This window comes from Nicotiana tomentosiformis, chromosome 3 (genome assembly GCF_000390325.3).
Source record: "Nicotiana tomentosiformis chromosome 3, ASM39032v3, whole genome shotgun sequence".
NCBI classification, from domain to species: Eukaryota; Viridiplantae; Streptophyta; class Magnoliopsida; order Solanales; family Solanaceae; genus Nicotiana; species Nicotiana tomentosiformis.
The window spans coordinates 134504983-134520231 of NC_090814.1; the positions used below are offsets into that span (position 1 = coordinate 134504983).

Consider the following 15249-nt stretch of genomic DNA (forward strand, 5'->3'; position numbering starts at 1 on the left):
CTCTGACAATTTTTATTTTTATATTGAGTTATAACTTATATACACTGATCAATAATATATATGAATTTTTACAGTATCAAGCCATATAAATACAACTACGGTAATAAACTGTGAAATTTATAATCTTAAAAATCAGAGGTTATCTGTTACAACAAATAAAAGTAAGTTATATAAGATTTCTTATTCTAAGGACGGAATAAGGAACTCCCCTCCTAACTCACTGAAATGCACAACATTAATGCTTTTAATCAATTGGATTTTGACTTCTTGTCCCTCTATCAATTTATAATGCCTTTGGCATTTCTTTCATTGCGATTATGTATTATTTTTTCGGCATGATGAATGATGTATACAACGGTCCTCAAATTCGTCAGCGAGAGCCATTCATTCGATTGATTTTATTAAGGACAAAGCTTGGCACGATTATAAAAAGATCTTAATATATATATTTGTGACTTCCTTTGATTATAGTATTTTAACGGTAATCTGGACTTTTGATTTGATTAATCTGGTTGTCATTCTTTAATATTTAATAATTATGTAGAAGTCTTTTTAGTCCAGCAGCCATGCTTCAAATATTTGCACCACTGTGAAATTGAGCTTTTAGTGTATGACACCAGTGTTTTAAAAGGCTTTTCCGGGACTCGCCCGGGGGTGGGGAACTATCAAAACGCCCCGAGACTCGCGCGTGAGGCTTAGTTTTGTGAGGCTTACGCCTCAAGCGCCCGACTATGCGTCTTAAACACGCCTAACACCCAACACTCAGGCTTCGCCCAACAATTATTACTCAAATCGTGGGTCAAATATCCTAATTAGCACTATTGACCCTCAAAACTCTTTAACAAATAAATGATTAAAATTTTATTCATCTATAGGAATATGAAGATTGAGAGTAACTTAAAAAACAAGTCATAATATTACAAATTTACTAATTGAGAACAACGTGAGAGTGAATATCTAAAATAGATAGTCAAAATTTATATCTTCACTTGCTATTGGAGGAAATGAGCCTTCATGGCCATTTACAATACTGAAATTAAGAAAGTATCCCCTTTGAATCTCTTATGTGTAAAAGATAGATCGATCTTATGTGTAAAAGTTTGATAATAGCAAAAGGAGTAATATATTTTAGAAAGGTAAAATATGTTGTTTTATAATATTTATTAAGAAATTTTGATTTTTTTTTTTTATATTTGAAAGTTAAGACGTTATAATTGATTTGTATTTCATAGTAACATTATTATTATTGATTGTTTATGCCGATAAAAACATTTTAGAAATTTTATTTTTATGAGGTTTTTTAGTTATTTGTAATTTTCTTAAACTGGCAATGTACTTTCTATATTTTTATGTTATTATGCTATTTTATTAATTTATAAATTAACAAATTTAAAGATCTATGAGGCTTATGCCCCATGCTTCGGGGCTTGCGCCTCGCCTCACAGTAGGTAAAACGCCATGCCTCACGCCCCCGCCTTTTAGAGACCATCCAGTATACTCCCACAAGTAGGGTCTGGGAAGGGTAAGATGTATGCCACCATGGCTTGTAATTTCAATTTTCTTGATTAGTCTCCGAGTCTCAAACCCAGAAATTTCGATCAAAACCCACGGAACTTTGTTTGGTTTATGTCAAATTAATGTCTTCACTCTGCTACTGTATTTGATAAAGGCCTTTGGTAAAAGGATATACTGTTTTTAATCAATTGGTGGTCTGTAAATTTTGTACATATTTTGTTACCACTTAACAGAAAATTGGAATTGAGATGATTCTATAACCCAAAACCCATTGATAGGACTTCTGATCCTCATAAATTTTACCCTATACATTCACTCAGGCCCTTTGGTAATAAAGTACACACCACAAATACTATAAACAATGTAATTTTGTTAGATCAATGAAGTGGGTAAATACCTTGAAGAACAGGATTCAAATCATAGTGGAAACCAAAAAATCCCTACCAATAGCAAAGTCAAATTTAGGCATTGGTGATTCAGCAGATAATCGCTTTGTTAATTTGCATTACAAATACAAAGACATAAAAGATAAACTGAAGTAGAAAGGAAGAAAAACGTGAGCCCAATGAAAGCAGGCTTCCATCAGAAAAGTACCAAGTGCAGTTAGTCAAGATCATCCTATACTCATTAAATTGGTGGGGCTGTGAGGAAAGGAAATGGTCCATCTGCAAACTACCTTAACTCACATTAAATTAGAAGGGGACTTTAGCCCTTGAGAGATGAATATGTACCTACTTTATTGCCACACTATTTAGAATACCACGGGCCATCATAAAAGCAGACGCCAATGACTTTAGATGGGCAGCTCGGTATATAAAGCATCTCGCGTTATGCAGGGTCCGGGGAAAGGCCGAACCTCAAGGGCGTGTGATGTAGGCAGCCTACCCTGATGCAAGTATCAGTAACTAATTCTACGGCTCGAACCCGTGACCTATAGGTCACACGGAAACAACTTGACCGTTGCTCCAAGGCTCCTTTCAGCCAACGACTTCAAATCATTTACTTAAACAATAAGAGGGAGTTCTCATCCTTTTTTCTCAAAAAAGAATTTCTGGAGTGTCCTGATTTTGGGACCTCAGTATTACGAGTCAGTACTATAGAGAGGAAAGTATTCAGCTCTTTTGCAAAAAAGAAATAAAAAGAATAGAAAAAATAAACTTAAATTCACCTTTCGCGATTCCTTTACGGATAATGTCTTACGGTTTGTTCAGTCAATGATGTACACAAAATAACCTCAAGCCTTTATAAAGCATATAGTCACGTACTATTCATCCATGTTCTTCATGTATTCTTTTGAAAGTTTGCTATCCATAATCAACTTTTGTTCTTTGACAAGAGAGTATCCTGATTCAAGTAAAGCTTCAACCGTTTGCTGTCCAAGAAAAATACCGGCAGGATAGTGAATGATTAGTAGGGGAAAAAATGTTAATGGTAGATTATACTAATCCTCATCAGAAAAAAGCATACTAGAGGTCTACGAAGCTTTGCTTCTCCCCCTGTAGTCGTAATACTCGGCTTGTCGCTACTTTGATTCAAAAGGTAACCGACGGTTCCCGACTTTCTCCGCTTTCCGCAACCGTAACCACTTGTCATTCCGATTACTTCATCCATAAACCTTTTTTTTATTTCAAAATAGCGATACGCTCTAAAAAAGTAAAGGAGAAGCTTCCATTCTAGAAGCTACCGCTTCCCGCCTCCCTCGGGGTGAGAAGTTCCCTTCCCTTTTCTAAAATGCCTGAGTGGTCTGCTCAGCAAACGTACAAAGTGGACCGCAGTTTGGCTGGCTCCTCGCAGTTCTCCCTTAAACACCAACGGTAGATAGGAACCGAACTGTCTCACGACGTTCTAAACCCAACTCACGTACCACTTGAATCGGCAAACAACCGAACCCTTGGGACCTTCTTCAACCCCAGGATGTGATGAGTCGACATCGAGGTGAAGTAGATAAAACTCAGTAGTCTTCTAGTTGATTCTCAACCCCGCCTATGTGAAGACCTAAGGCTAAAAAGCACTCAATAAGTTACTGAATTCTCTAAACTAAGGAAAGAACAGAATTGATGGATAGAATGATTCTTTATACACAATTGTAACAAAAAATTGTTTTAGAAATGGACTTGGGTTGGGCGGGATGTGTTATAATCTGTTATCCATTACGTATTAGACCCAACTCTATTGGCCCAAGCAAATTTGGGATGAATTGAGTCGAGTCACCACCATACTTTCATTTTAAATTGACCCCTCTCTAGTTTTGACACAATGCATTTATTTCAACCAGAAAAATTAAAGAAGCTGCAGAACAATTTGACCAAATATGGGCAACTAGGCAACTTGGAACACACTTTAAGCTCAGCATAATTCCCACTGAACCTTAACCTTAAACAATCTCTAGGCAAGCTAGAGCTACTACAGATCTTGTCTGCTAACTCTTCCTTTCAACTTACAAGGGAAAAAAGGATAACAACGAGACTAATTTCTCTAGATGGATTTAATATCCATAAATGATCCACACTATGGAGGATGACCTTACTATATTCGAATTTATCAAGATTTTGTTTCTAATGCTAATACACCTTACTCGGAAGGTGCAATGCTAGACTTTATTGGGAAAACGAAGGTCCATCCTTAGATTGGTAAGCTTAGGAGCACGACCTGAAGAAAAACAAAGAGAAAGAACTGCCGCATTATAAATAACCCTTTTTCTTTATGCTATAACTTAAAATTCTGTTGCCAGGTAGCAATTAATGCAGAACCAGGCCCAGCCCGTTGGGAGAGAGAGGAACTATTTCTCTCTAGCCCTAACACTTTTCTTGCGAAAAAATCAGGGGCAATAATTTGAGCTACTGATTAACGCAAGTTTAAGTTATGGTGAAGAGAAGGGTAGCTTGAATCCATTTCTGGTTGGCTCTTGAAATCCAAGGCTACGAAGGTGTGAGCCTGTGAGGAAGACCTTCAGGGATTGTCACAGCATGGCCGACATTGAACCTTTTTTTTTTTTTGGGGATAAGGGCCGACATTGAATCTTGGACGAGCTGTGTAAGTTCGTTATGAAGAAGGGAAAACAATACGATCGAGTTCAAGAGAAGAGGTGAAAGGAAAGGAAGATCGCTTTCAGGCACACGCTTAGCTGGAAAACTTCATCATCCCGGGGCTCGGTTGAAACATTAGGTGATTAGGGGCAAACTCATGGAAGGTTACACTAGGTCTTAAGTCATCTGGAGATTAAAGATGCTCTACTTCTTTACAACTTTCACTCTTGAGAAGGAAGCTGAAAAGGTCTCCCCATACTTTACAGGAGAAAAGCACATTTCATTTTCCATGAGCTAAGTCATTGCATAAAACTTGGTTTCTCTTCTCAAATATCGCTTTCCCTCTAATTCTTCCACCTCTTATTCTTAGATCTAATGAAGGTTAGTGGCTTAGACCACATGGCAAAGTACTTATTAACCCCCCCCCCCCTCCCCCCAATTTTTTCCCCTTTTTCTCATTTTTCTTCTTTATGTATGAAAAGAGATTATAGTTCTCCAAACAACTTTCTGCCAAATCAACAAACGCAAAAAGAGTTGTTTGTAAAATAGAGTTGTTTGTAAAATAGCACTAAGAAAAAGTAAGGATAGAATTGCTCCCTGCACTGACAGTCTTAATTTTCAAGAAAGAGGGAAGGAAAACAGATAATGCCTTACCTCTGGAGGAACAAAAACCGGAAGTTCTCCTTTCTTTCTTTGACGAATTAATCTTCTGCCAATATCTTCAGAACCTCCAGTGTCTTCAACCCACTGCATAAAAGCAGAAAGCAAAAATAAGTAACTGAAATTTAATCAAGCCTTTGAAAGGTAGCGTTATATTAGAAACTTGCGCACCATTGAGGTCAAAAAGAACCAATCACAATATATTAGTTGTAATCACCAATAATAAGCAAGAACAGTTGATGGTGAGATTGATGAGGCATATGTTCGTCATGACATTGGTTTTTTTAAAAATTATAAAAGGTCATCGTATAGTCTGGCTGCTGGAAAACCATCAAACTATTTTTCCAAACCAAAAAATACTAAAACTTTCACTAAATATCCTAGAATATCAATTTGGCCAAAAACCGGTGAATGATGGACGGAACTCATCCAAACAGATATTATAATCATTCTTTCCATTAAAAATCCTTTTAAAGTAAAAAGAATCTCCCTCACTTAAAAAGAGCAGATTATAACTTATTTTTTGATTATGCACAATCTTTTATAGGATTAAATTGACATGCATAAACAACTTTTTTATTTAATGATTTATGTATGCATGTGTGTGATTTAGTCATTATCGGATTAAAGTGACATGCATAAACAACTTTTTCATTTAATGATTTATGCATATATGTGTGTGATTTAGTCATTATCTAGGGCTAACTTACGGCTAATGGTTGCATTCGAGTTCATTTTGTGAATTTAAGCATTAGGATTACAACAACAACAACAAACCTAGAGTAATCCCATAGGAAACATCTAATGGCTCCCATGGAGATGCAGGGTATCGATCAATTTAAGCATTAGGATTAATCCTTTTATTTACTGATTTATGCATGTATGTGGGTGAGTTATTCATTTCCAAGGGTTAATCTAAGGCTAATTAATCTGCCCTTTCTTTAAGTTATAGTCTGCTACATTTAAGTTAGGGAGCATTTTCTAGCTTAAAGTGATTTTTTTAAGGAAAAATTATCTTAAAATGTGCTGGATGAGTTCTGGCCAACCTTCACCGGTTTTTGGCCAAATTGATATTGTAGGATATTTAGTGAAAGCTGAGTGATTTCTTTGTTATAAAAATTAGTTTGATGATTTTCCTGCAACTAGACTATACATAAGTTCAACGACCTTCTATGTAATTAACCCACTTTTTTGTGCACCTTCGAGCTGGAATGACCGACCAGCTTGAAAAGTTGCAACGCGTGCCGGCTGGTTTTAACAAATCAGAGAACCAGTCTTCATAGAGGAATACTATAGATATTGGATTAGTATCTTTATCTTAAGCACTAGATGCAATAGACCTCCATATGATTTTGGCAACTCTCATATTATGACTCTGATTTTGAAAACAACAAGAATTGCCCCTAAGGTACTAAATAAACTAGCAAGTCTCTTACATAATACCGAGTTCTCATCAACTGTTACTAGTTCTATCGCTCTCCACTTTCCTGAAAAATGATAACATCATTCAACAACATTGACAAAAACTATGCCTCAATCCAAAGAGATTTCCTAATAAAAGTACTTTCAGTTCCAAGATTTCTACCATTGATTAAAGAATGCATAAACTTTGTAAATGGAAAGGAGTTGAAGAGAGTAATTTATACATATGTCTGTCTTCTGATAAGTTTTCACAACATTAATGAACTTCTCTTAAAGGATCTTCCATTATGTGAATCTAGGGAAAATCGGAAAAAACGCAAAAAGCATGAACCTTTTTAGCTATACCTGAACATGGTCATCTACTTTTGTCTCTCAGGGTAGAAAGGAAAATGTGGAATGTAGTTTTTCCAACCTTAGATAGTAGATACCATGGATTTATTTATTTATTTCTCCTTTGCTGACATACAAGCATCTTACAGAGCACTTAGCTTCAGGAATACAAATGCAATGATCGTAATTCAGCAACTTGACATTTTTGTCCATCCTCAGACATAATAAGGTCATTGTTCACCAAATTATACCTTTTCCCATCATCTGGAAACTAATTTGAAAATTGATAATTAAACAAACATTTAAATCATTTTTTTCCAATAATCTAAGACTTTGATAAAGAAATTTTTAACGATGTTTAACTTTTTTTCATCTTAGGTGACAAAAAGGAGAGAGGTTATGTAACCAACTATTTGTCACAACAACAAAACACAAGAAGAGACCTGTGAAACATGATAGAGGAGTAGTTTATACGTAAAAAAGGTAATAAATAAAGTAAAATGATATTGCTCTAATCAGATTACCTTTAGGATGGACTGGTCGTACGTTCTAGATCTCATAGCTCCATAAAAATCCAATGCTGCCAAGAGATGAACAAGATATATAAGAGGAAAAAGGACCTTTCTCACCTTTGCATATTGCGTTAGATCTACTGTCTACATGACAATCAAGTAATATAAACCGTTTATGATCATGAAGTGTAATATTTGAACCAATTCTTAACCAATTACATAGTCCCATAACAGCATATGCAGCAATGTGATGGTGCAAGATCGTAAGTCCTTATTGTCCAAAGTGTGTTAAACACACCATACTTGGGCCATCTATTAGATAAAACTGAAACATGCCCGAATTTCTGTACCAAAACAGTGATTGTACCTATTAAATAGTGTTGCTTTTAGAGATATATAAGGGAAAGAAAGCAAAGTGTGAGCCAACACAAAAATCATCAAAACTTTGAATATGTGCCATGAGAGCTGCAAAAATAATTCTCATGGATGGTTAGTCACCTTGATTCGGGAATGTATTAACAATGGTCGCAACCTCATCTTTTGTTATGCCATCTTTCTCGTACATTCTGCAAACAATATTCTCGATGTCTTCTTGGGTGGGCTGCCTGTACCATGAAAGATCATATAGTCACTACTTGCCATGAAATGCATTACAACAAACTGTTATCCACGGAGGACATATAAATTATTTCCAAAGGGTTGAAAAGCTTTATATATGTCAAGCTTCACATCGGTTGAGAGAATGGGTTGTAGTCTCCTTATATGGTCTTGGCCTCTTGGGCAAGCCTGTTGAGCTAGGCTCAAGGTCCATTTCTTGATTCTTCACCTTGTATCAGAGCCAAGCACATCGACCCATGTTGTTGTGTTTCTCAATGTTGGGCCCCTTATGTAATCCACGCCCAAGTTGTGCAGTCCTAGGCATGTGGACGGTGTTAAGTCGCACATTGGTTGAGGAAATGAGTTGTGGTCTCCTTATATGGTCTTGGCTAGCTTTTGAGGTTGAGTTAGGTCCAAAAAAACAATTTCTTAAAAATAGGTTAGCATTATTATTTTTGAACAACTGAGAATTTTTTGTTAAGTTTATGTATAACAGTTATAATAATTTAAAATCAACAAGGAAACCAAAGTTTATAAATTAATCACTACCAATATTAGCTACAGTGGCGTTGTAATTTTCATAAACTTGAAAGTGCCAAGTTCATGATGTTAACTTGAACGCTAAATGGATACCAGTTAGTTCAAACAAAAAAATAGGTGTCCTACCCTTATTTATGATGTGGTCCACAAAATTAAATCTAGGAAGGATCTCCGTAGCTTTTTGTGTGATATGGACCTTGTAACTGATGCAAATACCATAATACATTTTGTTGGTTCAACTGCACAGTTAGGTAGGAAAACATTTGATCATGTTTTTGGATGTAATCTTCTCAGCACCATCTTAGTCTGATGACAGTAATAAAACACACTGACCAAAGATGTGCAGACACCCTATGGTGTATAAGTATGGAGGGCAATGGAAGGAATATTTTCTTTTGGTTGGACAACTGGATTGGTGCAGCTACTTTGACAGATTTATTTCCAGATTTGTTCTCCTAAGCAGTAAACAAATTGCGTTCTCTGGCTGACAGTATACTTAATGGGATTTGGAGCATAGATTTTAGAAGGAATTTCTATGATTGGGAGGTAACTGGGGCTGCTGAATTTTTTAATCTTCTAAACACCTGCCAGTGACTTTCTAACAGTGAAGACACCCTAAGTGAGTTCATGCTAGAGAGATCTAACAGAAGTGGAGAATCTGCCAAAGGCTCAGCCATGGGCACAAATCTGGAGGACCAAAGCACCAGTCAAGGTTGCTTGTTTTACATGCAAGCAACCTTGACTCACGCAATAGAATTTTAAAAAGGGAGGCTTGGCATTATGCAGTAAATGTTTTCTGTGTGGGAGTCAAGAAGAGAGCATCAGCAATTTATTTTTCCGTGCCAAGTCACTCTTCAACTATGGCAGAGTTTCTTGAATATCACTAGTAGGCAGTGGCTATGCCAGGAAAACAACTGACTTGACGAGATCATGGACTAGAAAAGGAAATGGAAGAGTAAATCTCTTTGGTGGAATATGACACCTGCTTGTATTTGGTGGACTGCGTGGATTGAGAGAAACAGGAGATGCTTTGAAGATTCTACTAATTCTATTCACGTGTTAAAGGCTAATTGTATATTTTTGTTCTGTTTTGATGTAGATTGGAACATGCAAATGAGGCTGAATCGATTTTACAGACAATAGAATCACTACAGGATTAGCTGGGGAATACTTTTGGGTTTTTTGCTTTGCCAACATTGTACAGTTTCATCAGCACATACTTAGTGCTGGCCTTATTTATCAAGTTATCTTAACTTCTCAAAAAACATGTTTAGAAAAAATTAGACCGAGGAAGGATAGACCTATTGAGGTTTCTGTACTTCACTAGACCTTCATTAACTGATATTATTTGTAATACAAGTGACTCCTATAGATACTCCCAAGTTGCAAGAAAAGAAGCCAATGAACCAATGGACAAGCGAGAGAGAGGGGGCGTACCAATAGAACTTTTCCATTCTCCCATCACGAATTAGGGGAGCATACATTGTTGAAAAATCATTTCCTGTAACAATAATAGGAATCCTGTGTGTTATATCGTTTTGTCTCCAGTCTTGCCCAACGCTTACCCTTGTAGGATTATCACACAAATTCATCAGAGTTCCAACAACAATTTGGTTGTTGACAGTCACTTGAGTGTTACCTTCACAGGAAAAGAAACAATCTCTTTAATGACAGTATTTATTTCTTGGTTAAAAAGAGAGCAAAAAGATATACAACGATTTAGACAGAAGAGATGCTTGATAGAAACTGAAAAAAGAATAACCAACAAGTGTACATTGGAACATCCAAGTAAAGATAATATAGCTTACCAAATCTGCCAAGGCCAGCATCAATGTCATTGATCATCAAACAACTCATTTTTCCCTGTTAAGCAATAGGAACCATAACGCAGTTCATTAATTGTTCAAGTTAAATGTTAAGACTTTAGAGAGAATTATAGAAGGAATAGAGAAAATTCAATAAGTCACAATAACTCATAACTTCAACTAGTGAGCTGCATATATGAAGTGGAACAAATTCTGCAATTCGCGGAATAGTATTTCACAACCTTCTTCATAATCATTCTAATGTGCAACTATTAGTAGGAAATTCCGTCACCCCCCCCCCCCCCCACACACACACAAAATGCCCAAAAGGCCAAAGTGGAGAGAGAATCAGTTTATAATGCAACTACTTTTGAACCCGCAATTAAAAATGCATGTTTTGTAACAGTCGTTCATAACTGAAACAGACAATGCATGCATATCCTGTGCTGTGAAGCTACTCTTTCTTCAGTGGACCAAATGCACATTCTCAGTGAAGCATGGAATATCATGGATGTCTTATTCTTATTGTTTCAATTTTCATCTGCCTCTCAATCTAAACTTGGAGTGTGTGTGTGTGTGGGGGGGGGGGGTGTTCTTTTGCTTCTTTTTCACCTAGGAGAACGAAAAATATTAACATGAAAGGAAGAAATATATAGTGTGCAATATTAGGAGCGTACATATTTATCACATACATCCATTTGGAACTTTGTTATTTAATGTTTTTGACAAGAGTGGGTTGCTCTAGTGGTGAGCAACCTCCACTTACAACCAAGATGTTGTGAGTTCGAGTCACCCCAAGAGCAAGGTGGGGAGTTCTTGGAGGGATGGAGCCGAGGGTCTATCGGAAACAGCCTCACTACCCCAGGGTAGGGGTAAGGTCTGCGTACACACTACCCTCCCCAGACCCCACTAGTGGGATTATACTGGGTTGTTATTGTATTGTTTTTATTTAATGTTTTGGATAAACTTTAATTTGTAACTTGTAAGATTAAATAAGCTTACATTTGTAACTTATTCTCTATACATTTCTATTCAAAAAAATAAAAAATAACAGAGATCCATTACTTAAGAACTATTGTCACGGAAAACAGAAAACCAGAAAATGATAAATGTAAGTGTCAAAATTAAAGCAGCTACTAAGTCATAGTATATAACAAAAATCATAGCATAACCTATATTAAATAACACAACCTAGACATACAAACTTATACATGTACCAGTAATAAAAGCAGTAAAGCTTCTAACTTGGTTCTGAACCACTTGAGAAGCAGTTCTGTAACGTTCACGTATTAACTTGCCTGGTTCTCCTGATAGAGGAAAGATAAAAAAGATAATAAATAAATAACTCCTGTAAAAGTAAAAAATATATTTAAAAAGGTAAAAGAAACACAGATTATAAAATTGGAAATTATACTCTTTACTTGAAGGTAATCAGGAAAAATGAAAGAAGTATGATCACCATCCGAGATGGTCACAATATGAGTCCATGAAATTGAGTTGGAAAGACAGTTTATGCATATAAATTTTGTGTCTCATTATGGAAATGTCTTCTCTCATACTAACCTATAAAATTGTTGGATGAAGGTGAAGGTCTCTAGCTCTTGGATAAATATATGATTAAAGCCAATTATACTTTTCTGAACCAACAATAGTAAATCTTGGTTCCTCTAAGACAATGCTTTAACTAAGCATAGCACTTGTGATAATTGATCTAGTAAAAAAATTTAAACGAAAGGCAGTCAAGGTTTATTTACAGACTCTTTCCAGATACGACAGTGGGAGCAATATCAAAGTAGGAATAACGACAAGTCAATTATGTGTCCACATTTGCATCTAAAAAATCATCAAACGGAATCTGACATCAACATGGTTAACTTTTTTCCAAGTCATACTAAAAAATATCCCAGAAAGGAAGATATCACAAGCCATTTTTATATGTCTATACTGTAGATTGCCACCCTGGCTTGTCAGTTCAGAAATATTAGTTGCAAGGTGGTTTTTCTTTTTGTTTTTTCATTCAAGGATGATAATAGTTACTCAAGTTCGAATTTTGGGCAATACGTCCAAAAAGTATGGAGTGTTCCTGTCTATATCATTCTTCAGCAATTTTTTATAACCATTCTTCAGCAATTTATAAAGAAACCAGAAATAATTCTACCAGCTCTTTCTGATTCCAGTTCTCCTGCAGACATAATGACAGGTTCAATCCCCATTGCCTGAAAGATCAGTTCAGTCTGAAATGATTTGCCTTGCCCCTTTCCTCCCCAAATGCCTGTTACAAAAAACATTATCTTAAGAATATCTTCTCACATCCCCCTAACATTCAGCTCAAAAGCTGATCAAGCATAATACAAAACTTTTGCAGCAAAACTAACAATATCCACGGAGTATCAAGATCATGGTATGTGCATGATAAAAATTATAATTATGATAAAAATTTGATTGTAAAGCAATTATCACAATCAGAGAATATAAAAGAATAGTGAAAATATCTAAGATAGTCCAGCACTAGAATAAAATGTGAAGTGCAGGGTATTTCTAGTAGGAACAGCAGTGCAGAAAACTGTTGCTTTCAAATCTCCATCAGAAAATAAATTTTACTTGTACAAAAAATACTTTCTCAGAATAAGGTACATGTAAAGATCCTAAAGTTGCCAACAACAAAATGGGAAAAGAAAACATACTTGCCTAGAATCAGAGGAACTTTGGCGTTCAAAAGATGAGAAATGTAGTTCTTCACAATGTGACACACTGCAGGTGTAAGAGTTCACATATCATCGAAATGGGGCCAGGAAAAAAATGTTAAACACCAATGCTTTTAAATAAGGAAGCTCTGCTTGCAATAATAGCATAAAAGAAGTGCATGGTGAAATAACAAGTTCACAAGTTAAAATCTGCATAAAAGTGTAGATGTTAAATCCTCCAAACACATGAACTACTGTACCAATTTTATACCTGCAGAACTTACAGATACACATCCAAACCAAAGGAAAGAGGTTTGCGAGAAAACATGTTATGTACCAGGTGCGGAAAACGTAGATTAGCCTTTTGAGTCCATAATTAGACATCAAGACAAGTTTTCTACACAGCCTCTTATTAAAGGAAATTTAAATTTGCCCCAAGGTTGATTGAGTACCACCTTAGCAGCTAAAGTGAAAGCGCCTATATAAATTGAAATAATAGCAAATCATGATTCTCTTTTTTTGAACGCTCAAAAGTCAAAAGATTCTTAGTCAAATCTCTCTGCAGAATTAACCCAAAAAAGAAAATGTACAATAGAAAAGGTTGTATTTCTACTGATAGCTAGGAAGAGGAGCCAAACAGAACAGTAATTAATCCATAGTCAAGCAGGCATCAGAAAACCAGCTGATCTCCATTATTCACTCTAGCAAGAAAGTAAGATTCGAAAGGAAACTAAAACGCTAGAGTCAAACTCATCTTGGTACACCGAAGCACGAGTACTCATACACAAGGTACAATAATCGCGTAGAATTAGCTGTTGGAAGATTAAAAAGGCGGCACTGATTGAAACTTACCAACTTTATCCTGTTCACATGAAGAAAACAAAGAAAAAAAAGTGTGTGAGGAACTCAAAATTGATTAATTTTCTAACAAATCAAGGAACAAATTGAAAAAACCAAAGAATTAATGTACCAGAAACGCCGGAGCAATATAGTAGTCGCCTTGAAGGTACGCAAACGACCTAGTCACCTTCTGTCTATAATCAAACACAATATCCGCTGAAAAAAGACAATCAAATAAAAAAATTAAGAAAATTAAGCGGAACACAATTTTGCAGAGATTACGGTAATGATAAAGAAAGTGCAAAATTGAAGTATTTTACAGTCTTTTCCAAGGAAATTGCCGGCGAAGAGATCATCGATGACTCCAGCCCTAGCACCAACAGCGATATTCATATTATCGGCTTCAGCGCCAAGCCTGTAAAGATAATCGTTGCCGTCGGAATCTTTGGCTTCCCATGAGGACTGTTCAGAGAGTCTTTTCTTCTTCTTTGGTGCATCTTGATTTGAGTCTTGGCTCTCACTCTGTTGGCTTTCGCTAGTAGAGCAACGAGCAGAGAGAAAAGAGTAATTGGGAAATTGCTTAAAAGGGGAAAGTGGAATTGAGGGGGTGAAGTTGCAGAGGAAAGTAGATGAGTGAAAACTGGGGAGAGGAGTTCTGAAGAGGAGAGCCATTGTTTGAAGAATTTTGGGCCTTTAGTTTTCTTTTACTATAGCCGTTACATATACAACTTTAAAACAAGCAAGAGTAGTATTAGCCGACCAATTTTCACACTTTCTTGTACACGTTATCGGTACACTCAGTTGGAGAGGTTATTTCGCGCCACATGAGGGACAAAACCCCGCCCAATACTTCTCTACTTTTCTTCTTACATAGTATATAATAATTAACTCTGTGTGAGCAATATCCAATCAAATATGATTCTAACTCATTTATTTCACATAGTTTTTTACTCCTTTCTCTTATAGTGGAATAATAGATTATTTCCTATGTATCAAAATACCAGCACTAGCTCTCCTTAAAAGAAGAAGGAAGCTATAATATCAATATGCATCTATCATCAATTCACTCAACTATTGATATTTTTCTTGTAGCTTGATTCTTTACTCATTCCATTCCATGCTAGAAAAAATTGTAAGAAATCGTTCGATAACATTTCTTCCTATTTTTCTCAATGATATCCGACTCGACGCACGGCGCCTCCTAAGAGACACCGGTTCTTCTAATTAATTTTGCTATAAATTGATTGGTTTAAGAAGGTGTTTCTTATATAATTTAATAATCTACTTTTATTATGTACCTTAAACTTTGATGACATGT

The 15249-nt window shown here is 36.0% G+C and overlaps 1 protein-coding gene and 1 long non-coding RNA gene across 2 annotated transcripts; both read right to left on the reverse strand.

Annotated features, from left to right (window-relative positions):
* Positions 1–2668: 2668 nt before the first annotated feature.
* On the reverse strand, positions 2669–14640 carry LOC104103050 (ribulose bisphosphate carboxylase/oxygenase activase, chloroplastic). Its single transcript, XM_009610918.3, has 12 exons — positions 14252–14640; positions 14062–14147; positions 13944–13953; positions 13096–13158; positions 12566–12679; positions 11653–11714; positions 10411–10465; positions 10040–10241; positions 7964–8070; positions 7478–7533; positions 5196–5288; positions 2669–2887 (listed from the first exon to the last, which is right to left on the reverse strand). The coding sequence occupies exons 1-12, from the start codon at positions 14601–14603 to the stop codon at positions 2780–2782; spliced, it is 1308 nt and encodes a 435-aa protein (XP_009609213.1). The 5' UTR covers positions 14604–14640; the 3' UTR covers positions 2669–2779.
* Positions 6215–6665, reverse strand: LOC108946299 (uncharacterized). The gene is made up of 2 exons (XR_001970621.2): positions 6542–6665; positions 6215–6400 (listed from the first exon to the last, which is right to left on the reverse strand). It is a non-coding gene; the product is annotated as an uncharacterized lncRNA (long non-coding RNA).
* Positions 14641–15249: the final 609 nt, after the last annotated feature.

Bases quoted from the DNA above. Each gene is read 5' to 3' on its own strand.
- LOC104103050 (XM_009610918.3), bottom strand. From the start codon at position 14,603: ATGGCTCTCCTCTTCAGAACTCCTCTCCCCAGTTTTCACTCATCTACT. The intron at 11,715-12,565 runs GTAGAATTATTT...TTCCTCTATCAG, and splicing joins ACTGGAATCAGAAAGAGCTG to GAGAACCAGGCAAGTTAATA. The intron at 8,071-10,039 runs GTACGCCCCCTC...TTCATGGTACAG, and splicing joins AGAATGGAAAAGTTCTATTG to GCAGCCCACCCAAGAAGACA.